The 26,474-nt window shown below is 40.5% G+C and overlaps 1 protein-coding gene across 3 annotated transcripts in view; it reads right to left on the reverse strand.

Moving 5' to 3' along the window:
- The window catches only part of COL26A1 (collagen type XXVI alpha 1 chain), a 2,134,825-nt gene that overhangs the window by 177,399 nt on the left and 1,930,952 nt on the right, over positions 1–26,474 (reverse strand). For all 3 annotated transcript variants that reach the window (XM_044054034.1, XM_044054035.1, XM_044054032.1), the window contains exons 6-8: positions 25,099–25,143; positions 21,365–21,463; positions 16,599–16,763 (exon numbers count right to left, since the gene is read on the reverse strand). In XM_044054034.1, the coding sequence (XP_043909969.1) occupies positions 16,599–16,763; positions 21,365–21,463; positions 25,099–25,143 (309 nt within the window). The remainder of the gene's footprint in view (positions 1–16,598; positions 16,764–21,364; positions 21,464–25,098; positions 25,144–26,474) is intronic.

Below are 26,474 nucleotides of genomic sequence, written 5' to 3' on the forward strand. Positions count from 1 at the left end.
TATATATATACGGATCACCTTCAATTCGTCGACAGTTCATTTCACTGACACTCAACTCAGCAGGCCCAATTCACTGAAAGTTCATTTCACTGACACTCATTTCGTCGACGATGATATATGGCCTATTCCCCACTGTTGAGCGACCCTGGAGTTAGAATAGATAGTAAGGGGGGGGTGTAGGGGGCACAGCCTCTCATAATGGGGGGTGTGGGGGGTTATGCCACTAATGCCACTATACTGTATAATTCAGTTATACCTGTAATCTTATTTTACTGTTGTTACTATGCCTGTAAATGGTCATATTTGATCAGTGCTATACCTCGGTAAACAATCAATAAATATTTTGCTAGGCTGATTCAAATCTAGTGTGGAATATTTGCATGTGAAGGCGATTACTAGTATTGGACTGAGGAGGCTTGAGGACGGGCATGACACATTACACATTTTCAGATTCTGTTAACCAGATGTGACCTACAGCATATATATATATATATATATATATATACACACTTCTTTTCTAGAGGTGATCCAAAAGCTTTTCAATATAGAACTGATTTACCCCTACAGTATGGAAGGTGAATTTTATTGAACTAAAACCCAGATCCACTGAATGTAGCTCACTTTTGGTTTATTTTATTTTTTTTATTTTTTTATTTTTTATTTTACATATGTTCCTGGGGTAGTACAATCATTAGAATATATATTTATATTTACATGTGTATATAGGAGTGTAAGCATTTGTGTCTATGTATAGATACAGATATATAGATATGTATAGATATATGTAATACATTCAGACTATCAAATGGCTGAAATTACAAATACTGTAAGACTGACCACAAAATGCTGAAACACAAAACCTAGAACAAACTGCAAACAAGTTTTATTCAGAGGAGCAAGCCCCAATGCACACCACACCCCCGTTTATATACTAAGTCTAAGATTGCACTATAGTGGGGAAATGGTAAAACCCCAGTCACCATTGTGCCATAATCCAGTAAAGGTTACCTGCATATTTAGTATTCTTAAAAAAACTGGTAGCAAACATATTCGACTTTCTGATTAATCTTACTGCATTTGAAATTTCGCCCATTCAGAATGATATGCTTACAGACAGAGGGAAAGAATAAGAAACAATAGACTGCAAAATTCTGCAATAAATATGTATACACTTCAGATGAAGTATAATTCAGGATAAATTATTTAAATACACTTCGACACAGCTCTGGAAGTCAGAAGGTAAATCATAGTTTACATACTCTAAATTTTTAACTGTTTTTTTTTTTGTCCAGGACTTGTGTTTTTGTTACAATAAATCTGCAATGAAATTAAGTAAGTAAATGAGATGGCTGTATTTACCAGCATTACTGATGATACAGTGCTTGTTTCTTACAAATCTCAGGGGTTGCCTCTGTTTGTGTACTTGTGAATAACCTTTAATTTTCAGTTCATGATATAAAAATATTGAATGACTGTCTGGGTCTTAGAAAGTCTCATATCAGGCAGCCCACATAGACCATTTTTGAGATGCCTCCTCCCCATGTATCCACAGACACGAAGACTGAGATGCCTCCACCCCATGTACCCACAGACAAGGAGTCTGAGAGGCCTCCTCCCCATGTACCCAAAGACAGGGAGTCTGAGATACCTCCACCCCATGTACCCTCAAACAGGGAGTCTGAGATACCTCCGCCCATATATCCAAAGACAAGGAGTCTGTGAGGGTTCCAACCCATGTACCCACAGACAAGGAGTCTGAGGCTTCCATCCCATGTACCCACAGACAGGGAGTTTGAGATGTCTTTTCCCCAAGTATCCACAGACAGGGAGTTTGAGATGCTTCTGCTCCATATACCCACAGACAGGGAGTTAGATGCCTCTGTCCCATGTACCCACAAGACAGGGAGTCCGACATTCTTTGGAATTAATATTTGTACAAAGAATATCATGAAAAGTGGAAGTCAGTACATGCATGCTCTATAATCTTTTAATGTCAATTAAGTACTTCTACACTTTTTAGAATAAAAGCATTGACAAGTAAAAAAATTAAATGCCCCGTTGCAGTGACACTGTATCTACTGTGCTGCTGTGTTGTATAAGGGCATCAGCTCACCTTGTGAAGTGTGACACCTTCCACTGTGGTAGTAAAGCTAGCAAGCTGTGCCCATAAAGAAAAATGATTTATTTGTCTGCCTTTGTTTACTGGGAAAGTCTGACTGAGTAATACCATTTTCAAAGGAGGCCCAGGGAGAAAAGCTCCATTTGCTTACATTGCTTTATACTAAGTTCCAGTTAAATGCAGACTAGTTTCATTTCTGTTTACATTTATATACAAACAGTAGATACATTACACATTCTAAGATTTTACAGAGGTAGAAGTTACTAAAGAGAAAGCCCACATGAAACATAATGGATTGTACAGGCAGCAGTTATTTATAAAAATTGTTTTGTCATTTCAGTGAGAGGGTGAGAGTATGTATTTGGAGAGTATCACATGGTGAACACAAAGTCTCAACCTTGTGATGAGCATGTGCAGGGAAAGGACTGGCTAAGATGTTTTATTTAAGCAGTGGTTTAAAACCACTGAGTTTGTCAGAGAGTTCTATTTGTGTAGGGGTACAATTCCGGAGCTTAGCGACATACTGGGAGTAATAATAATTTGTTACTAGAGCGGGGGGCCGTTGCAGTACAGTAGGTCAGTAATAAGTTATGTAGTGCAGGGCATTTTTCTGGCTGATGAATGAATTTGTGTGCTTTTGTTAACAGAGCAGGTTAAGAACTGTGCATGACCACCTTTTTACAAATGCGCCTTTGGAAGGCTTATGAGTAGCATAAATCATGAACCAAATACTAATCTGCCATCTCATCTGAACAATGAGTCTGCATTACATAAGCTTTCAATTTGCCCTCTAGAGATGGAATACTAACTGCGTTTGCCTGGCACTTGTTGTCCCCATTTAGAAAGGATGGAGTTGTGATAAATATCTAGCAGAACTTAACACTGTGTCGTTTGCAGTACAAGATTTTCTTCTAAAGTGTAACTTTTTGACTGAAAATCTGAACCGTTACAGCACAGACGCATATGAAGTAAAAGAATTGCTGAACATTAGCAAGAACTGTCAATGAGCATTGTTATAATGCAAAAGTTTCAAACTGTGCAGTACTTATGGTTCCTGATAGGACTCGCAATGAATGTATAATTTGATGACGAGAAGCAAATAAGTGCTGATTAACGACATGCTGGTACTAATCAGTGTAACTCAGTTAACATATACAGCCAATAAAATTGAATTACAGGGCAGCTCAACAGCAGACAAGTAAAGAGATGCTGCCCTCTTGTGTTGGCTCCTGGTAAACCATAAGAAAAACGCAGAAAATAACAGCTAACATGCAATTGCCACATGTGAAAGAACAAAATTGTCTGAGACTGCACCATTTCACGAAAGGTGGCATATATGTGGAAAGTCATTTCAAAAATTAGTATATCAATACCTCAGTGGTAAGTTAAGAGCCTTTTTACGGCTAGAGATAATAAAAATTAAATGTGCCACATTTGTTTTACAGATCAGATTTCCAAAGCTGCTTCTTACAAAATTAAGTGTGCCACATTCGTTTTACAGATCAGATTTCCAAAGCTGCTTCTTATAAAATCTTTAAAATTCTGACCTGCCTGAGGCAGGAAGAATATTATTCTGTTAAGCAACAAGTTGGGTTACTTTTTAAAAGCACATCTTACTTTAAAGTAAATTACTCGAAATATCCTTTTTTTTACAAGGATATAGAGTTTCAGGCCAGTGTATGGAAGATATATGTTATGCTTAGACAAGAAGTTTACTCTGGATATCAAAGAAAAAAATGTGATTGCTTTGAGAAAAGACAAGTCACGTGTGCACTAATGAAAATATATGCTGGTTACCACAAAATAATCTTGCTCAAGTCTAAGCACAACTGTATGGTACTTACAATCCAAGGTTACAGACAGTATTTATTTATTTTTTATTATTTTATTTATTCTTTGCTGACTGGGTTAATTCCACTAGGCTAGTGGTTTCTTTGCAGGGGAGACCCAAAGGGCTGTTAATAATATTAGGTGAAATGTGGGGGCATCGGGGAACTTACCCTTCTCTTTTCAATAGGTGTAATGGGATCTTTTACATCAACCTGAGCAACCTCCAACTCTAGCAGATGGGACCTTGGTCTAATGTCTCATCTGAAGGATGAAAGGATGACATCCTCATGAATGGATAACTTTTTTGCATGAATTTCTAGGAGCTGGTGCTTGCAGAGTACGACTCTCCACCTCAGAGCATTACAAGTCATGGGTGGTGCATATGAAAGCTCTGAGTGCCATGACTGCAATACTAGAAATAGACGAAATGAAATAGAAACATGGGAAATATGTAGCAAGTCTGAGAGTGTGGTTTCTTGGAGTTTTCCTTCTACTCTGAGGTACAGCAAACCTGTAATTAGTATATACAAGTAGCATGGGTGTGAGAGGGAGGCGATGTTTTACAACAGTACCCCACTGGTAGTTTCATGCAGGAATGTGCATGGCCAGAGTGACTGACATGCCTAATTGCTGTGATGTACTATACAAATGACACATGACTGACAAAACGTGCAGATTTGTCGGTGATATCAAGAATATTCATTGTGTAATCGTAGTTTACCCTTTTTCTTAAAGTAGTGCGATCTCGGACTTGGTATATTTAAGTAGCGGGGGGTGCAGGGGGGCTTCACCTCTGCAAAAAGTGAGGGGAAAAAAGTAATATTTTACCATAAATAAGACCATTAAGACCATGTGCTGGGTATTGGGAGGACCTTTCTACTGCACATTGGGGGGGGGGGTGGTGGTACTGTTGTAAAACATTGCCTGGCTTGGCTTCTCTTGTCAAGTAGTATGGGATAGGTGAAGCTCCTCTGCAAAAATGCCTTGACAGTGTAACCGCATTTTTAGACTTGCGTGTTTTTGCTTGAATCAAATGCATTTTTTCAAGTTTCATGATGTGGAGGCTTTGGTTTTGCATTTCTGACAGGAGACAAAGAATCAGAGCAGCAGCTTTTAAAATCATAGGAAGTGATTATTTGGGGAAATTGGCTAGGCTTAAAATGGCTGACAAGGGCAGCCAGACTAGTACTTGCCCATAAAAAAAAAGAAGCATACTGTTATTTTAGAATTCACTTTTCCCCCCACAGTACTAAGTCTAGCGCACATTATTTTTTCACTGTACTATGTTTAGTGATGCAAGACTGCAGTGTTAATGATAAAAAATCTCTAGATGTATTTTTATCACTGATTCAGTAATCAATAAACCAATAATTAATTCTAACTGTATATAGAATATTAGTAAATTTAGAAAGAGTGGGGGGAAATCTAAGATAACAATCAGAGCTATATAACTAAATTATGGCAGTTGAGAGGTATGCTGAATATAGAGTTTTATAAATCAGCAAGATTATTTATCTCTACGTCTTCACTTCAAATTCCTTTCTAACATCTCAGCCTTGCATTCTGTCTTAGTCAGTATGAAAAGTGTCTGCATTTTAATCACAGCATATGCTTTTCTATTTGTTTTATTTTATTCATTTGTTAATAAGGTAATCTCATCAGATACAGGTGCCTCTTTTCATAGTGACAGAGACACACTGCTCCCATAAATGACTTGCTCAGGGAGGCACAGTTTTTCACTCCAATGGTTATATGGTGGGATGGAGGGAATCAAACTCAGATCTATAGGATGAAGTTCTTCTGTGCTATGAATGCTTGTTTTATAGGTTTACCACTCTTTGAGAGTGAAAGTTTTGATATGGGATACGTGACTACAGGAAGAAGACATCATGATGTCATGCAAATATTCTTACTCCAAGAATAACAGATTCAGTATCTAGGTCAGGTGTTGATGGGCTGGGACCATGTAGACTGTCAGCCCCACCATATGCCTTCAAGCTATCCATTCAGTGGTGTTGAGGTGCTTTAGAATGTATAATAACTTGCATTTCTTCACATATTTATTTCTTGCAAAACTGCTGTAATGCTTTCTTTAGTGTTTTTGTACTTACAGTCTGTTTTAACTTGCTTAGATACAGAGGCACAAAAAATAAGAACAGAATCTTTGTAAATACTGCAAGTTACACTTAACAGTTATGGGTATAACCCCTCCCCATGAATATTGCCTCATGAAGATGAAACGTCCATAGTTAAATAGCCAAAAATTAATAGCCCTACCGATAGTCACATGATTAAAGAGGGGCAGGTGCTGTACAGTAGAGCTGTGTGAACCTTTGGAAGTTCATCTTTATGAGCCTTGTAAGCAGCAACACCATAAGATTTACTTTTTTCCACAAAAGGGGAGCTCCATATCTCCAGCTCATCAAAATACCTACTCGAAGCAAACCTTAAATTACTACTTGAACCTATGAATACACACAGCCAGTGGAGTGAAGTTTAACTTTGTTTCACCAGCCATCAAAAATGTTAATCACTCTTTTCATGGTTGGGTTTAGATTTTTTTTTTCATATCAGTAGACTATGTTATTTGTTACTGCATATTTGTTTACTTTACTATGTATGAATGTATACCAGTTATTATTTTTGGTTATACCTCTGAATGGCTACCTATGACCACTGTACCTTATCTGGTGAAGGAACCAATAAAAAATACTACTCCCATCCCAATTACTTTCTGGCTGAAATCCTACACAGCAGTGCATACAAAAAATACATTAAATCTAAGTACTGTGCTGTTACTGATGTTTGATAAAATAAACACCTGCACCATCTGATTGCCTTTTCCTTTTCCTACCAAATCCACAGTAAATAGCTGTAGCTTTTGATATAAATAGTAAATATGTTGCTCCTACAGAATGGTAGTGATGAGTCCCATTTCTACAACCAGAACTCTGAACATAATAATTCATAAACACCACTACCGTCATGTTCTTTCTGGTAGTCTAAAGGGTCCTTTTGCACCCCACCCCTCACGCCATATACACATTAATTATACAGCCTAGAATAACATGAAATAAATCTGCTGCCCTCACTGTGTAATAGATTTTCTGGTATAATGTGTCCTAAATCTTGCTTTCCAGCTTATAAACAGATTAATTAATAACTAATTATTTATTGCAGTTCCTGCAGCATTGTTCAGTACTTTGTGGGCAGATGAGGCCTTGTAACTATGACAGCATGATTCTCAGCCACATCATCTGCAGCATTGCCCACAGTCCAGTCAGGGATTGTTTCATAGAAACTTTTCCTGCGGCTACCCAGATTCTTGTCCACACTTATTGTTTCCCTGTTGCTAGGCAAACACAACCTGTACAGCCCCAGCACTTTATCGTATACTCACATGACGGTCTGTGGTTTGTGCTTTAGGTCTGATATCTGTAAAAAGATACAATCTGTGCTGCTTCAACCAATCTGTGCTACTTCTCACTAAAATTATTCAAGGAAGTTCTGAAATAGAAACCACTAAAATAAAACATTATTTTCTCATGGAATACAGATATACCAAACTAAAAAGGTTTTCTGATTAATTAAAATCTCAGCTGGTAGAAAAATGTGCTTTTTTACCTACTTTGCTGAAACTCTGGTTATTTTATGTATAATGCATATTAAAGGCCCTATCCAAGGCAAATAACACAGCTTCCATGGGACCTGATAGTATCCCTGGCTGTATTCTACAACATCTCCATCAAGAACTAGCCTCGCCATTGAGCACCCTATTCAACTATAGCCTAAATACAGGCTTCATTCCAGCAGAGTGGACAACTGCCATTGTCATCCCTTTACACAAAGGTGGTGCCACTACTGACCCTGGTAGCTATCGCCCCATTAGCTTGACAAGTCTGATCTGTAAGGCCACGGAGCGTATTATTATGGACCTCATAAACAAGGACATAGGCAATTTCCAAGCACTTGACCCCACCCAGTTTGGATTCGTCAAGGGTAGATCTTGCCTGTTGAATCTGGTTGATGTTTTTGAGATTGTCACCAAGGCACTGGATGAGGGAAAGTCAGTACACACAGATTGCCTTGACTTGGTCAAAGCCTTTGACACAATCCCCCACTCGGGCATCATCGAAAAGCTAACAGAAGTTGGTGTAAATCCCTATCTCATCAGGTGGGTGACCAACTGGCTCACTGATAGGACCCACAAGGTCAAAATAGGTGCCACTACCTCTGATAGCAGACCTGTCACTAGTGGTGTCCCCAGGGATCTGTCCTGGTACCCCTATTGTTTGGCATCTACTTCTCAGAGGTCCAGGCAAAGACAAAAGGCCTGTGGCTGACCAAGTTTGCAGATGACTGTAAGTTGGGTGCTGTCATTGACTCCCCAAATGATGTTAACATACTTCAAGAGGGTCTCACAGCAACAAATGACTGGTACCAAAGTCATGGCTTTAAGTTAAATGCAAACAAATGTATTATCATACCATTCGGCAAAAACACGGCCACTACTGATTACCACAGTAGGGGCAAACCCTTAAGCACACAACCTGTGGTGAGAGACCTGGGTACACAAGTTGACAAGCTCATATTTGACCATCATGTAACTGCAGTGGTCAGAAAAGCCTTTTACTTGGTTCATCTCATAGGTAAAGGGATTCATCCAGAAAAAAGGAGGTTATTACCTCTCTGTACTTCTCCCACATTAGGCCAATAAGTGAGTACAATGTCCCGTTTGGTATGTACCTCTCCAAACACCTGCACCAACTAGAAAGGCCACAGACATACCTCACAAAGTGAATCCATGGCCTCCAACACCTGTCCTATATGGAGAGGCTCAAATCACTATCACTCTACTCTGTATCATGCAGATTGCTCAGAGGTGACTTGTGTCTCACCTACAAGGCAATCTCAGACCCTGCTCTACTAGAGATGCTCCATATCCATAAGTCTAACTCCTCGCATAGCACCTGATCGAAAGGCTTAAATCTAATATGCAACATTAACAAAACCTGCTGGAGAGACAGATTTGTCTCCCAGAGGCTGCCCCGTCTCTGGAATAGACTCCCCATACATGTCAAGCAAAGTACGTCGCTGACCCTCTTCAAGTGCAACTTTGATGAGTGGATGGGCAACCACAAATTTTCCCAGGGGTTCCACCTGTGTCCCTCACTGACAGGGGAAACGCGTGCTGATTATGGTTTCTTTTCTGGGGATAAACTCTTGGCTAGGCTTGTAAGGGCCCTAGAGCCATTAGCCTAGTAATCTCCTATGATCCTATACTGTTAATTAATTTTTCACTTATTGTAAAACTGGTTGAATCTAATGATAACTAAGCAGTAATAGTTTTCAACAAATAAAAGATGAAAAAAAAGAAAATCCAGTTTTTTTACTATTATTTCAGGGGTATTCATCTTTATTTTTTAATTGCTTACATACCTGCTTTCACATGGTCTTTAGAGATGTTTATAGGTAAGACCTGTTTTAGCACCATTTCTGGACTACAGTCTGAAGTACCACCTGAGGAAAACTGAGGAGCAATAGTTCACTGAACATGTGCCTGTGTCTGATATTATTTGTGATACTAAAAAGCTTGATAGGCTCTCTACTGCCTTAGCTACTGAGCTCAGAAATAGTTACTTTCAGGGAGGAATCTGCATAAAAAGAGTTATGTACTCACCATAACGTTGCATCTGAGTAGTTATACTTCATTTTTCTGCAACCTGTGGGTATTCGGATCCATATCGGATCCGAGCCGGCAACTTTTTTTCTAGCATCTGCTCCAAGCTCTGAGCTCCTTCCCTATAATGCACTACCATCTTCTACCTTCACTCAGATTGAGTTTGCTGCAACTAAATACATAAGCAACTCAGCCCAGTGAATCAAACCTGTATAAACAGGACAAAGTCCGGGTGATGGAGGGAGGGAAGATTGCAGAAAAATGAAGTATAACTACTCAGATGGAACGTTATGGTGAGTACATAACTTCTTTATCTGAAGTAGTTAACTTCATTTTATCTGCAACCTGTGGGACAGAGTCCCCAGCTACTCCAATCCTTGGAGGCCCCTATGGAAGGATATTCCTGAGCACCACAGAGTCAAAGGATACCCTAGAAATCAGATCTAATTTTTAATGGGAAATGAAGGTATGTGAACTGGCCCAGGTCGCTGCTGCACAAATGTTGTCCAAAAGAAACCTAGACCAAAAAGCAGCAGGAGTTGCCATGGATCTGGTAGAGTGAGCTTTAACAATACCAGGAGTAGATAAACCTATTGCTTTGTAGACATGCGAAATGCAAAGAGTGATCCATCTGGCCAAAGAAACCTTAGAAATAGCCTTTCCCAGAAAGGATTTGGAAAAGGAAACAAACAACTGGTCTGTCTTGCGGAATGATTTTGTTCTATGAAGATAGAAGCAAAGTTGTCTATGAACATCTAACAAATGAAGTTTGTATTCACCCTTGTTTTGCAAATTAGGAAAGAAAACAGGCAGATTTAATGGACTAGTTTATGTTTTTTTTTTCAGATGCCACTTTGGGTAAAAAGGAAGGATTAGTAAGGAGAGAGACCCTATCCTTATGGAAGACCAAATAAGGAGGCACGGCAGACAGAGCTTGAAGCTCAGAAACCCTCCTAGCAGATTTAATGGCGACTAGGAAAGCTGTCTTCCAGGATAAAAATTTTAAATCCACCGAAGCGGCAGGTTCGAATGGAGGAGCCACCAATGCCTGTAGGACAAAGGTAAGATCCCAAGGGGGCACTGAATCCTTGACAGGAGGGTGCAACAGAAAAGTGCCTTTAAGAAAGGCCTTACACAGCCTAGAAGAGGCTAAGGCAATGTTGTCTTCACCAACATGAAAATTAGAAATGGCTGCCAGTTGTACTTTCACTGTGGAGGAGCTAGCTCCTTGCTGAAAAATGCCAGACAAGAACTCCAACACCGCTGGAACAGGGGCTGTAAAGGGATCTAGGTTTCTCTGTGAGGCCCAAATGGAAAAACACTTCCATTTACTGCGATAAAGTTTCCCAGTGGAATCTTTAAAAGAAGCCACCAGTATGGATTTTACTGGGGATGAAAGGCCGGGAGTCCTGGCAATCAACGGAACTGCAGCAACCAAGCTGTCAGCTTTAGGCTGCCCAGGTTGGGCGGGCGGACACCCAAAGGAAGGGAGATTAGATCCGGGCAGGGATCCAGAACCCATGGAGGAGCTAAGAGATGAGACCAGAAGAATGGGAACCAAACCTGATGAGGCCAGAATGGGACAATCAGGATAACTTTGCACCGCAGTTGGCAAGCTTTCTGAAGAAACTTCAGAATGAGTGGCAATGGTGGGTAAGCATACAGAAGCCCAGGGGGCCAAGCATGGACTAGAGCATCTCTGGGGGCTTCCCCTGTTGAGGGAATCAGAGCAAAGAACTCACTGCATTTCGCATTGGAAGGAGATATGAAGAGATCGCAGCAAGGCTGACCCCATGCAAGGAATATCTCCTCCGCTATTGACTGTTTCAGAGACCACTCGTACGGCATCAGAATAGCCCGACTCAATCTGTCTGCTAAAATGTTGGAGCGCCCCGGCATGTGTGTTGCTATCAGAAACCGACTGGTGGAGATCGCCCACTCCCACACTCTCATGGCCTCGCGACATAGGGGATAGGATCTAGTTCCCCCCTGCTTGTTGATATACCAGACAACCGACATGTTGTCTGACTGAACTGCAATCAATCTGAGAGGAAGGACAGTATGAAAGGCTTCCAACACTAAAAGCACTGCCCTCATCTCTAGAACATTTATGTGCAACTTGGTCTCTGCCTGGGACCACGTGCCTTGGACTGTGCTTCCCGAATAGTGTCCCCCCCACCCGAGTTGGGAGGTGTCCATGGTCACTGTGGCTTGGACTGGAGATGATGAGAAGGGGCGTCCTTCTATTATCTCCGGTGAATTTAACCACCAAAGAAGGGACGTCCTGCAGATGTGACTGATCCTGATCAGAAAGATTGAAGATTGAAGAACCTGCATATGAAGGCGCGCACAAGGGAGAATCGATATGGAGGCAGCCATGGAGCCCAGTGCCCGGAGAACCTTGCTTGCCTTTGGAGACTTGAAGTTCGCTATTTGAGCTATGTGGCACCTGAGGTGTAAGATCCTGTCTGGAGTTAAGAATACTTTCATCTGCAAGGTGTCTAGCCATGACCCAATGAAGTCTAAAACTTGTACTGGTTGCAATTGGGATTTCTGAACATTGGTTGTAATCCCCAATAGATCTGCCAACCGAATGAAGTAGTCTAAGGTCAGACAAAGCAGACTCTTGTTGGGTGCAGCGAAGAGCCAGTCGTCCAGGTAAGGAAATACCTGAATACCCTGAAGCCTCAGGTGAGCCGCTACAACTGCCATTACCTTGGTGAACACCATGGGGGATGTGGTGAGACCGAAGGGTATGGCTCTGAACTGAAAATGACTGGCTCCCAGTCGGAAGCGCAGAAACCTCCTGGAGCTTCTGTGGATCTTGATGTGTTAGTAAGCATCCTGGAGGTCTAGTGAGCACATCCAGTCGCACTCTCGGAGATGAGGTAGAATGGACTGTATTGTGACCATTCAGAATTTCTGTTTGGCTACAGACAGGTTCAAAGTTGACAGGTCTAGAATGGGCCTGAGGTCCCCAGTCTTTTTTGGCACTAAAAAGAACCTTGAGTAGATGCTTGATCCGGACTGGTTGGGGGGGACTTGTTTGATGGCTCGTTTGAGAAGCAGCTTTGGAACCTCTAGAGCTGTGGCCTCCCTGTGAGTGGGTGGAACATCCAGGAAGTGTTTTGGAATATTTGGAGGGGCAACAGATGGGATAGTGTAACCTCTGGATATAATCTGTAACACCCAGCGATCTGTCGTAATGGACTCCCATGCTGTTGGGTGTAAGGACAATCTTCCCCCGAATGCCTCCAGAGTAGAACAGCTGGGCAACCCCTCAGGGCTGCTGACCAGGTCTATCAGAAAAAGGTTCATAGACCCAAAATTCCTGGGACCCCCTCTACCTCTGGGTCGGTGTCGATCCTGTCCCCCTCTGCCTCTGGGGGAATAGTTATCCTGAGAATCCTGGGAAAACTGAGATTTTCAGAACCACATCTTCTTTTGCCCTCTTTGCTTCCTAGAGAAGGACAGCTGAGGGTTAGAGAAGCAGATCTCGATGGCAGACAAAGTCTTCCCGTTCTTTTCGCTCTGGACAAGTGTGTCACGTACTGTCTTCCCGAAAAGGGAAGAACTGTCGTAGGGAGCATTAATAAACAATGCCTTAAAAGGGTCAGCAAACTGACACAACCTGAGCCAGGCATGACGCCTCATGGCTATGCCTGTCCCGGCCGCCCTAGCTGCTCCTTCCATGGCATGGGAAAGGAGCCACATAGACGTGTTTGAGACTGACTTCAGAGTAGACATTTTCACAGGGAACAACTGTTTGTCCTGCTGCGATAAAGACTCTGGGGGTGACTCAGCAAATTCCAATGCAAGGTCTCGCTGAAGCCAGATCACATGCCAAATAGTTCAGCAGTAGGATTGAAAAGGTCACTGAGGAGTCCAAGTGCCTCCGTTTGCACTTGCGCTTACGGTGACCATCTTCAGTGGGACTCTCAGAAGGGGACTCGTGAGCCGCAGGGGGTTCCTCTGGGGAAATAACCTGGGGATCCTCTGGCACGGGCTGTCCCTGAGACAGGATGAAGGGAATCATCACCAAATCCAGGGGTGTCTGGGTGGAATCCGACAGGATGGGCTGGGGTCTCAACCCCTGGGAGAGAACCCTCTCCACCACTTCGAAGGCTGAAGGAGAGTGTACCTCCTTGGCACCCAGCAAGGAAGACGCCCTCCCCGGATCTGAAGCAGGGACCAGAACCAAAGCAAGGGTAGCCTGAGGTCCAAGGAAACGGGTCAGATCCGAAAAAGGCGGAGCCGAAGAATCCATTCCCTCGGGTCCGACTCCTAGTCAGATCCGAGGAGCTCAAGGTAACAGCTGGAATCAAGGTTGGGGGAACCGTCGGCACCGAGCTACCAGCTCTGAAAATCCTCGGATCCAAGAGCCACAAAACCGAAGCACGGATTGTGGAAGGAGAGATGGGGTGGAAAAAGGGCATGGAAGTCCCCCCTCCAGAGGGAGAGGGGCCTGGCAAGACTCCCATCTGTATTTGGGTCTGAATGAATCTCCGCATCATCCTGTCCATGTCTAAGCCTGATAAGCTCTGAGTCGATCGCGAAGAAGCCACTGACTCGGATCTGGCTGTTCTGCACAGTGAGGGAGAGGAAGGCCTCAGATCCGAAGGTTCCAACGACTCCGGTGAAAAACAAGGAGACCAGAACCGTGGAGAAACTGGCCTCATGGACTTAGAAGGGGGACTAAAAAAGAGCTCCCTGTCCAGGGATCTCTTGCGAGGTCTGTCCCTTTTCTTGTCCCTATCCTCTTTGCGCCTTTCTCTGTCCTTCTCCTTGTCAGCTACACTGACTGTAGCTTTTTCCTTGCTTGACCCAGCACCAGAAGAAGTGGAAATTTGAGTCCCTGTCTGGGAGGGAGGTTGAGTACTAGGTACAGAGGCTGTGGCAGATTCCAGCATGGATGCGGGGAGAAGGCCTTTAGCTACTAATTTGTCCTTCCGATCCCTAAGGGCTCTAGGATTGAACCCAGTGCAGATTGCACATTGTGTCGACAAATGTGACACTCCCAAACAAATAACACACAGAGTGTGACCATCAGCTGGGGAGAGCTTATGGCCACACTCTGTGCATTTCTTAAACACAGATTTTGGCTGATCAGCCATGGTCCTGCACCAAACATCACTACCTACTAAATCACCACACAAAAACATGCATAGGGGAAGGGCAGGCCTAAAAACTACTCTACAGAGTTTTACAACAAAAACTTTTTTTTTTTTTTTTTTTACTAACCGACGAACAAGCGATATACTAGTGGGGGAGGAAGGGAAACAATCAACTCAGACACACTAAGAGACTAAGTATTAATAACACTTACTATTCCTGAGCTCAGAGTGACGGAGACCAGGATGCACACTACTGGCACGGCAAACGAGATCTGAGGGAAGGTAGGAGATGGTAGTGCATTGTGGGTAGGGGGAGGAGCTCGGAGCATGGAGCAGATGCTAGAAAAAAAGTTGCCGGCTTGGATCTGATACGGATCCAAATACCCACAGATTGCAGATAAAATGAAGTTAACTACTTCAGATTTCCCATTATGCTTTGCAGTAAGAGTGAGTAGTAATGTTTCATTTGCCTTCCTTTTTTGCCTTGTGTTTATACTTATGATAATATCATTAGACTTGCTTTGAAAGCTCCTTTTGATATTTGCAGCTGGCATCTACACCCTCGCAACCCAGGCACACAATCATAATCTGTTATGCAGTAATACATAAGTCAGTGTGTGTGTACTCAATGATATTTTTGATTTGGCCTGAAATGTTTAAAAGTTTTGTCAAGATCGATATTTCCTTAATCACCAAGTTAAGAAATGTTTCTTTTCATGGCCTTAGTTGCAAAGTTCAGAAATTCTTCTTTTCATGCGCAAGCTGCATAACTTGCATTCCTGTTTTGTAATGGGGATGACTGCAATTTCTTTCTTACTATATTTACCCTCTTTTCCAGCTTTCTGTAAACCTGCAATAGCGGAAAAGATTCCTCTTACTCATTTTCTAAACCTCAGACACAGCAAAACAGTTTTCTTTACATTCCCTAATAGTTGCTTACTAATAAAGTACATAATTATTTTCACAGCTCAGTCTGTATGACCCGTTATTACCTTTTCATCTGTATATTTCTGCTTTCTTTGTATATGCTATGGGTCAAAACACAATTAATGTTATTTTGGATATCATCTGGGACAGTCTTAATGCCAGGATTTTTGAATTTGGTAAGAACAGATTCATATCTTGAATCTTTCTATTCTTTACAAAATCATGGCAAAATAGTAATACAATAAACACATATCAAAGCATTCTCATATTACTGAGGCCACAACATACAGCTTTTAAAATAAGTTATTTTGTATAGTGAGATGTACTAGACTACTTTAACTGTCATATTTATTGCAGCTTATTATTCTATATTTTGTTGAATGGCATTTTTTTGGAAAGTTTACATATTTTTGCAAGCATATCATTATAGGAGTGTTTTTTTTTTAATCAGTACTGAAAATGTGCAGTGTTCAGAAAAAAATATGTCTGTGTATGAGGGCATACATTTATGAATGAGGGGGACTACATTCTGGAAAATGGCATACAATACCAAAAATCCTGACAAAACCCCTGTTATTGATTTCACAGAACCTAAGAATAAATAAAACAGAAGATAAAGCACTCAACTGGTTCCATTCATGGGACTGTCAACTTCAGAATCTATCATTTATACTATACTCATGGATAAAGGAAAGCAGTTACAAGACATTAATACCATTTCTTACATCGACTTGTGAAATTTCATTCAACAGTTAATAACCATATAGAAATGTATTCATCTCAAAAAATGGAAGTGCAGTAGAGGTCACTTGCTCATCAAATCTGCATAAGGCTCTGAAGTTAAATATTATACAGTAAATCTTTATCTGCTATAAAATGTTAGGCATAAGCTGAAGAACAGCAACTATTTAAAGATAACTAAACTTACTTTCACCATCTGTTGCAGACTGCAATGTATACAGTATACCTTGCTGAGGAATAGGATTTGATAGGTCCGGCAAACCTGGTGGTCCAGGTGGTCCGGGTGGCCCAGGAAGTCCTCTCTCTCCTTTGAAGCCTTGCAGTCCTTGGATTCCTTGTTCTCCTTTAGGACCTTGACACAAGAGTTCACATTAGCTTAAATGTATGTTGTAAGAGCAGTTACACTTACTACAAAGTTATAGATACAAGACAAGGAAGAAGCTATTAGAACACCCACCTATTATGCTCTGTATTTTCTCTGGAACCATGGACAACATTTGTTTCACTGGCAAAAGTGAAAGTATGGGAGACATGTGGATCCTTCATTTAGCACTGCTTTTGAGACATAATCTGCTTTTATAACATTTTATGTACAACAGTCAGTATCAATTATATTTGATGGGGATTATTGCCTCCTCTGTACAGGATGGAAATCAGAAGGCTAATGGAGCTAAACAGAGGGATCTGACTTAGGGGATCATATTGCAAACAGAGAAAGCAATATGACAAAAAGGATAAAAAAATGAGTGAAGTAAAATATCTCCCAGAACATGTATTTCCAGAATAATTGGTCCACTGTGTAGTGCTGAATGTGATGTCACTGTAAGAATATTTTAAGCCACAAAATAATTATGTGAAATAAAAATACTTGGAAGTGAAAACTCACAGTTAAAATATATTGCTTTGTTAATTTAATGGTAGATTACAATTTGGAATGTAAACAAAGAACATTACAGCTGGGAAGGAATGCACTCCAGCAGCTATGTCCAAATGTGTCTTCCCAGAATCAACTACTGCACCAGAGTTCTGTTTGCCCCAAAAATACAACAGCCTAAGTCTGGTGTTGGTTTAACTGTGCATACATGCTTCCTCACAAAAATGTAAAAACTTTAATACTCTAATAACAGTCACTTTATGATTTCATTAGCTTCTGATGTCCTTCCTGAAATTCAGTTCAAGAACTGCAGTTTTAATCATCTGTACTCCAGGGATGGTAATACTAATTTGTTCACATCTGACAGAACTGCCTCTACAAGGGAGAATCTGGGCCTCATGCATGTTCTGTATAAGTGCTAACTGACTGTATGTGCATATTTTTTTCTCAGTTTAGTTGTGAAAGGGCCCATTCATGTAGTTTTCAAGGAACATAAATACAAATGTAAAAAACTGCTTTTCCAATACAGGGTTCACTGCATATACATTATAAAACATTTAGTGTCTCTGCAGCACAGCAGTGTAGTCAGATATCATAATAAGTACTTTTCTCCTGACTAATACAACTGCATGAATTGGTCTACCTACTACATCCTTATCACTGAACTAAAGCCACCAGAAATAGACATAGTATAGTTTGTAGGAGTTTATCAAACACCAGCACATACAGGTATTATAACCTTCTTGATGCGACCTATTAAAATAAACATCTTTCTTAAAATGATATTCACTCCAGTACTGGAAAAGGGCCAGGGGGAAGGGTTACTGTTCCTCACCTCCATTAGTCAGGTTCAGAAACATTGACTTCCTAAAAGGCAGCTTAGTATGAGAAGACTTGACATCCCTTGTACCTCCCCCCACATTCTTGCTCTAAACAAATGAGCAAATCCACTGGTTGTATGTCTATTTAAGCATACTGAATGAGGGCACAATACAACATAACACATTGAGCAAAGGGAATGCAGTACCTACAATTACTAGCATCTTAAAACCTTGACCCTTCCATTTCTAGTTTATTAAGAAAAAATGGTGCTCACTATGCCTACATATCATGGTTGATGTTGCAAATGAAATGTATGAGAAGAAAAATAAATCTTTCCTTTCTTCTGTACTCAAAGAAGCTGAAAGTCACCGTTATTCTTATTTTTCTTTAAAAACAATTTAAACTGTTTTTCAGGACAGTTTTATTCTAGTGTGATTAACACACATCTTTACTACATACATTGGCAATGTTCTTCTGGAGCTGGATGAAAAAATGTGAATGCAGAACAACATGCAAAATGAATAACCATGGCAGTATAATGGGAGCTAGGCATTGCTGCAATGGGCCAGCCACGTACTTTGAACCTTTCTGGTTCTGCATTAGTGGTGAAACAGCTTTTGTTGCACAATTGCTTTGCTTTAATGATTATGTCTCACTATAATTTCCCATTAATGCTGTTTTCCAGGTTGAAGAAAACAGCTACCTAGAGATAGCAAGGATAAGAAACAATGACTTTCCACAAGTAAAACGGAATCTTTGCTTTTGCTTTATGTTCTTGATGCCTGCTGTCATAAAAGTATGACTAAAGGAATGACATTCTTGTGTGCATGACAAAGTATTACACTGGCAACATTCTCACTTAAAGGCAAGCACTGAAGAAGTGTAAAAAACAAAAGCATATAAGCTGTTAGCAGAATAAAGTTCCTTGGATTAGTCAATCTGTTTTGTGTGCATAGTCCTGCAACCTTTGTCGGTAACGCACTAACATATACTAATGCCCTGTTATTTTGAGGAAAGCCCACTGCAAAATATAGCAACATAGCTGGCTGTTCTTAAACCCTAAACTATGCCAGTACAACTGGAAAATATTTCTGACTCCTCCTTTTGAACAAATCATGTGAAACTGTCTTGCCAACAGAGATTAAATAGGTAGCATTAAAATAATTATATGCATTAGCGTGCATAAATCTTAACTTGCAGAAAATGGGGAATTATATTTGCAAGATTATACTGTACCTCAAATATTTAAATAACAATTAATATGGCAGTACTTCGTCTTACCTGGACTGATCAAAGACACTGATAAGACAAATGCAATGATAAAAGCTGAGAAGGTTGAATGCATGTAAGCATAGGCCTTGGAGAAAGGAAATTATCACACACACACAGACCTTTGCCTTGTTTTACTGTAATTTTCATACTGATCCCTAGTTAAACTAAAGTTTAAGTGCATTTAAGTTTTTTTTTTTAAATAGCTTTAATATACAAAATCACTGCTAAAACGTGTTCTAGTTAAGGAAAAAAAACTGTTTGTCTTGCTATTTTATGTTCCACTAATTACATGTGTTAAAAAATATCACTGCACTACATGCAGTCCATGGAAATGTTATAATTTGAACACTTCTCTCAGCCAGGCATATTTAATAAAGCAGCAGCTGGACCCTTTGCCTTACAGAACAAAGCTGGCACAACCTTGCTACCATAATATTTAGAATTATGCAACACTAGAACCAAGATTTGGGTGGCTAAATCTGGGCACGATTTTATTGCCTAGTACTGTGGCCTTTTGTGCACTAGTGAGGCTAGATACTGAAGTGATGCATGTCACAGATGGAAATGCCACCGACTGCTTCACATTTGATCCAGCACAATGGCTCACACCCAGCTGCCCACACAGTAAGAGAGTGCACACATCCATTACTGATATCTCATAATCCAGCTAGACATGTAAATAGCTACTTCTACTGCACAGGTATAAACTGTAGCTCACTTATTTACAGCAGTATTAGAAGGATGACATCAGGTGTTACTGTGCAGTTTCTCATGACTGATGCAATACCAACAAAGTGGCATCAATAGGCTGGCACACTGCTGCAGAGGTGAAGCTTCTACCTGTGACCTGGGGTTCAATTAAAATCTTGGGCAGAAGACAGACTTGGGAATATTACATAGCAGCCGAGTGACAAAGGATAAACTATCCTCTTATCATGGAGGAGGTGAGTCAAGGGATCAGTCAAGATAAGGTCCTTTTCTTGGTGGAGACCATGGTGCTACCACTTGCAGGGCTACCATGACCATTAGGTGTGAGTGAGGCCTACTGTTTCTATACCTGGAATCACTGTGCAGGCATATGGACATTGTTGTATGCTGTTGTGCAATGGCCATTAGGACTATTTAAAAGGAAAAAACTTCTGGCTAGCATGATGATGATTGCCCTTATGGGATTCCTTAATCTCTCCTCCAATCATTCTTCTGATACTAGCATTGTCCATCAGTCAAGCTGAGAACTGGCCAGCGCTCTGGTTTTAAGAGGTTAAGACTGCATATCGAGAATGATAAATATGAGACTGAGAAGGCCATTGATATGTGGATGATGCTCATAATGGAACAATATACAATGACTTATCAATGCTGTCTCTCAGGGTGGTTGCTGAATTGTCTCAAAGTTGAAGTGACAATGATCTATCCTGCCCCCAGTGGCAAACTTATATGACACAGTATACCATGTTCTGTGTTGCATATAACACTGAAAGTCATACCACAACATATTTAGACATGTCAAAGATCGACCATCACTAGTACTGCTTCTACAGGGAGTTTGGGTTAGTCTTGCTGCAGTATCATACTTTGTAACTAAACAGATTTACCCACAGCCCTTAGCCAGCATGCATGCTGCAATGCCTGCTATGTGAACTTCTGTACATGTCTGATGGGCAGCTAAAGTGTAAACATACCATTCCCGAGTACCAGTGCGCATGAAACAAACTTCTAGGGTTTTTCCACCAGTTGTCACCCCTGTGCTACATTTGGGTAACTGTACCAACCCCCCCCCCCCCCCAGGAATAAACAAGTCAAATTCAGTTGCTCACTCCCATCCCTCCTGGTTACTTCCTTCAGTGCCCAAGCAACTAATGAAATTCCTCTGTGCCACAGAACTGTCAGAAGAATATAACAATACGTTTTAAGAAAAACAAGAAATCATGAAAAAGGAGAAAACTTGCTGATCTATTAAACAGAGCTTTAAATCTCAAACTCACCTGGATACCCACTGGACCCTCTCTCACCATTCTTTCCTGGTGGTCCAGAGAGGCCTGGCTTTCCTGGTGGTCCAGCTTGACCTGGAGGACCTGATGATCCTGCCAATGAGATAAAATAAATTAAGCCATGCAACTTCTGACACTTTTATTCTCATAGCAGTATTTTGTTCACTGAGAGATCACATTTAATGAAATCTCTGTAGGCAGACTGACTGTCCATTCAGATAAATCACAATAAGATTATAATGAAAACAAAAAACATTAATTACTGTTCCATGGCAATTTAAATTGTCCAAATTATGCTCCTGCCTCCCAAGTATGAATATCATTGTCTTCCTCTCTACATTGCTCACTGGTACTTGTTAAGAAGTGGGCAGATATTTTTACTCTGTACCTTGCTGTATACACTACAGTTTCTTGACGAGTGCGCCGCCCCCCCATGAAGAAGACTTATGGTGAAAGCAGAATATTATCACTAGGGCTCTAGCACTACGGCCGCAGATAATTTAGTCAGACTTCATCTTTTCTGGGGTGCTAGAACCTTCTGTGCAGTGGCACAGCAAGACTAAGCTCTTCTCTCACTGCTGGTAAGGAATGCAGGATATTAAGCAGAGTCCAAACCACAGTGATAAATGTCATTCTTGTCACTCAGGGGAACCACCACCTAGAACTTCACCTACTCTGTTTTGTTTCCTAATTCACTATTTGCCTATCATCATTAGGATTTATTACAATTATAATTTTCTCCTCCTTGTCTTCCCACTCTGCTTTCATTTCCTGTTGCTCCTTGTCAGGTCTTTTCTAACTTATTATTGTGAGGAATGCAACACTTTCTCATAATATGCTCCTTTTTCAGCTCATCTACATTTTATGCCATTTCTTGCCTCCAGCTGTATAGATAATCCTAATTGTCACCACAGTAATATTCACCTCTCTCACACTTCATCTGCTTTACCTTAACTGTGGGTGGAGCCACTGTATGGTATGTCACTCTTTCCTTCTGGTATTTATCCAATCACGATAATCTCTTAAATGTCCTCCCCTTTCTCTCTGCCTACCTTAATGCTCCCCTCCTTTTGCTCCAATACCAACCTTCTCTCTGGTGGACCTTGCTTATTATGTGGCATTTACTCTCTTGTCTTAGTCATCTGTGATTCTTCATTTCACTACACTTCTTTATTACCTAATACCCCTTCCTCCTTCACTCGCTCCTCTTTTCATATAGTTAGATGGCCACCTTCTGTTCTAGCTACAGTTAGTTCTCTGTTAGATTGCTAACATGCAATTTGTCAAAAAAAGTGAACTGACAGAAAGCAAAGCAAACAATTTAGTTTTCAATATGTACGTTTGCACATAGCAAGCTCTAGAGAACCCCTAGGCAGAGGTCTTCCTTCTGTGCAACCTTGGCAATATAATAATCTGCAAGATATCTGGACCTCCAGGGGAAACAGTTGAACCATGACCTCAGTGGTTTCATTCAATGCACTTGCATCTCAGCCAAGTGCTATTATCCAAGCATTTGTCCATCACACATTTGGTGGGATACCTTACTCCTCTGTTCTTTAAATTACCCTTTTCCTCTCATCTTCATCACAGTTTCAGTCATCACATTCTTTTATTAGCCTAATTTCACATGCTTTCTACTAAATTCTCATCACATTTCCTATATCTCTTTGCATCCCTTCAAAAGTGTTCATCATCCACCCTTTGCTGGTTACAGCAACAGATTTTTTCCATTCGGCTTTGCCTTAATGCAGTCACATGGTAAAAGATAAAGATCCACAATAAAGCAACAAATCTCATAAAATAAAGACTCGAGTATCAGGAACAAATCATTAAAATCACAAAAGTACAAGCGTGTACAAATATAAGTCAGCACATTTCATTACAGTAATTAATAAATATTTTTGCAAGGAAACAGTTCACCAAGTCCCTTCTTTCCCTGAGGTGTCCAAGCGCAGTGATGGTACTATGCCTCACGTGTGACAGCGGAGCAGCAAATGCATTAAATTTTAGCAATACGACTTCACTTAAAGATACATGACTGTTCAAGGGTTAACAAAATGCAACCCCGAAGGGTACATACAGTTCTGTACATGTTTCCACTGGATGTCTGCTACATAACAGTCATGAGGCACAGTATAACGCATTTACTCTTTAGTGGGTGGAAATCACTCAGCAAATATTATCCATTTTGGGATGGAAGATGTCTATAGTCACATGATTTCCATTTGTTACTAACTCAGAAACCCTGATTTGTTCAAAGTAAAATGGATGCGTTTTTACTATTACAGTTTTGGCATGTTTGTCTAGTTTTTAACAATATCTGCATGGGAGATGGAGCCCTTACAAGCCTAGCCAGTTTTAACCAGATTTTACCCAATGTTCTATCCCTAGGAGAAAAACAACAAGGGTCAGGCAAGTGGGGTTTTGACAATTTTTACAAACCGCCTCAGTCCATAAGGGACATGGGCACCACCCCAGGAGTGAATTTGAGATTTCTCATCCACTGGTCCAGACTGCGCTTGAAGATGGTCAAGGAAAGACTCTGCTTCACATGAACAGGGAACCTATTCCAGAGGAGAGTCAATCTCTGGGACTGTCTTTCTCTCCAGCAGGAGACAGAATTAAAAAGCTGTTGCAAAGCATATATATCAGAGAGATGAAGTGCATGAAAGCTTATAGTGAAACATTCATGACTATTTAAATAAACGTTTTTCATTTCTACTGATCTACTTCTGCTTATTCTTTGCTTTCCTACTCCTCCCTTCCACTTTAAATTTTTTATACAATGTTTGCACTTTATGCTCAGTGTGTCTGAATTTCTGTGTGATGTATAATGGAAACAATTTTAGCAAATGTAGTTTGCTCTTCCAAAGACCAACTCTTTGATTCCAAGATGGGCAATGATCAAATCAAAGATTACCACATCTTGGGGTGAGATCCAGCCACAATTATTTGGGAGTCACAAGGCTGGTCTTCATGACATTGTAGAAGTTGAACTCCTGGCTTCATTTTAAAACATTATATTTTGAACTGTTTATGAAGAAGTGAAAAAACACACAAGTCGATGTGCATTAAAGGTATACAAAGTTATTTTTAATAATCAATATTTTAATTCAATATAAAGTGATTTTTGTTATCAATGTTCATTTAACACCCCTTAAATTAACTGCATTCCACTTCCAGTCACCTGGATGACAAGGGTTCCTGTTGTAAATTTAGGGGGAATAAATGCTCTCCTTGTAAGTGTGAAAATTTAAATTGGATTAGGGCAACACATATACAATAAGTCTAAAATGATTGTATCTGCGTGAATTTCCCTTTCTCAGATGTACAGTGATTTCAGAGTTATGACAAAGTTGTGGGAGGTGCAGTCCTTCACGTAATGGGTGTGCAAGGGAGCTTGGTTTTGAAGTGTGGTTCCAATGCAAACTACAAGAAAATAACTGCAATATTTGCAAAACAGAGCTTCAATTACCAAAGTCCCACCATTACTTACTCGCACCCATCTATTACCTCGATAATGAGTTGAATGGATTATGAGAAACCTCATACCTTTAATTCTGCCTTTGGATGGAATGAACTAGCAAATACATTTTTTTTTATCTGGATAATGATGTGGGTGACTGTGATAAAATGACACCATTTAAGGAAACCAAATACAAATATATGACAATAGATTTCAGTATAAAACAAATCAGTTCAGACATAAACAAGCACAATGTACTTACCTTTTTGACCTGGCTGGCCATCTGCTCCCCGCTCACCCTTTGGTCCTTAAGGAAATAAAGACATACCATAATATTACAAAGCATTATTGGCTTTACAACATATAATTTAAAACAAGTATGCATGGGCAGTTATAAAACAGGTTTGTGATGCTTGCAATTCTGTTCATGATACAACTGTAGAAGGATAGTAGGAGAGTGTTAGACTGAAGATCTAAAAGCCCCGAATTCGATTCAGGGTTTCAGCAGGGAAGCCACTTGGCAGTTAGTACAGAGGGCTGTGGCTACAAGCTGCTAATGAGTGTCTTCCTGTGCTGCAGGCTTTGATTTTTTAATCTTCATTTGCCTACTATGTGACCTTGAGCAAGTCACTTAACCGGATAGTGCTTTGGGGCAATTGGGAATTTGGCCTAGGCTCTTTAATGGTATCCTAGTCTGCATGCATAGTAACTACCTATAAATCTATACTGTTCACTGTCAGGCAAATGAGGCAAAATTGCACTATACACTTGGGTTACACATGGAACTGCATATATTTATTATGATATGGCAAGTCCAGTCCACTAATATGAATTAATGTTCACTTAACCTTGAACTTGTGTTTCATTTCAGACACATATGCAGACATAGCTGTAGTTTAAACATGCACTCATGCACACACACACACACACACACACACACACACACACACACACACACACACACACACACACACACACACACACACACCACACCACACCATACCCTTCCTGTTACAAAAATTAAACTGTAGTCTCCCCAAATGACAACTGCCTTCAATAAAACATCTTGATGTCATGGATATTCAAAAATCCAGAGGCAAGACTTAAAGTTTTGTCTTTAAGTTGGGTTTTCAGTGCTGTGTCCTTGTTGGCCCCAGTTAAGAACAACCCCACAGTGAACTTAGTGTCACACCACTTGGGTCTATGTTTGCACATAAAAAAAATATATAGCGAACGGCTAATAATCAAACATTAAACAGCTAAAGTTTAACATACTGAACATGCTTAACAGTGAAAAATAATTGATCAAATGGCCAAAGTTGGCCATCAACCAGTAAGTACCACAATGTATAAGATAAGCGAAGGAAACCTTTTTTAAATTTGCCCTATTCCCCACTGTAGTGCGATCTTGCAGTTGGTATATATATATATAGTTGGGGGGGTGGAGCTCCCCACCTTTGGTTGGTTACATTTGAGATGTTGGCCAATTATGGCCATTCAATTATTTTTTGCTACGTTAAACTTTTATTTTTAAGAATAAGGGTGATATGCAGAGCTGTAGTAACTACAGAGGGATTAAATTGATAAGTCACAGCATGAAGTTATGGGAAAGAGTAGTGGAAGCTAGGTTAAGAAGGG

This window comes from Protopterus annectens, chromosome 13.part0 (genome assembly GCF_019279795.1).
Source record: "Protopterus annectens isolate FY-2018-M chromosome 13.part0, PAN1.0, whole genome shotgun sequence".
Classification (NCBI taxonomy): domain Eukaryota; kingdom Metazoa; phylum Chordata; order Ceratodontiformes; family Protopteridae; genus Protopterus; species Protopterus annectens.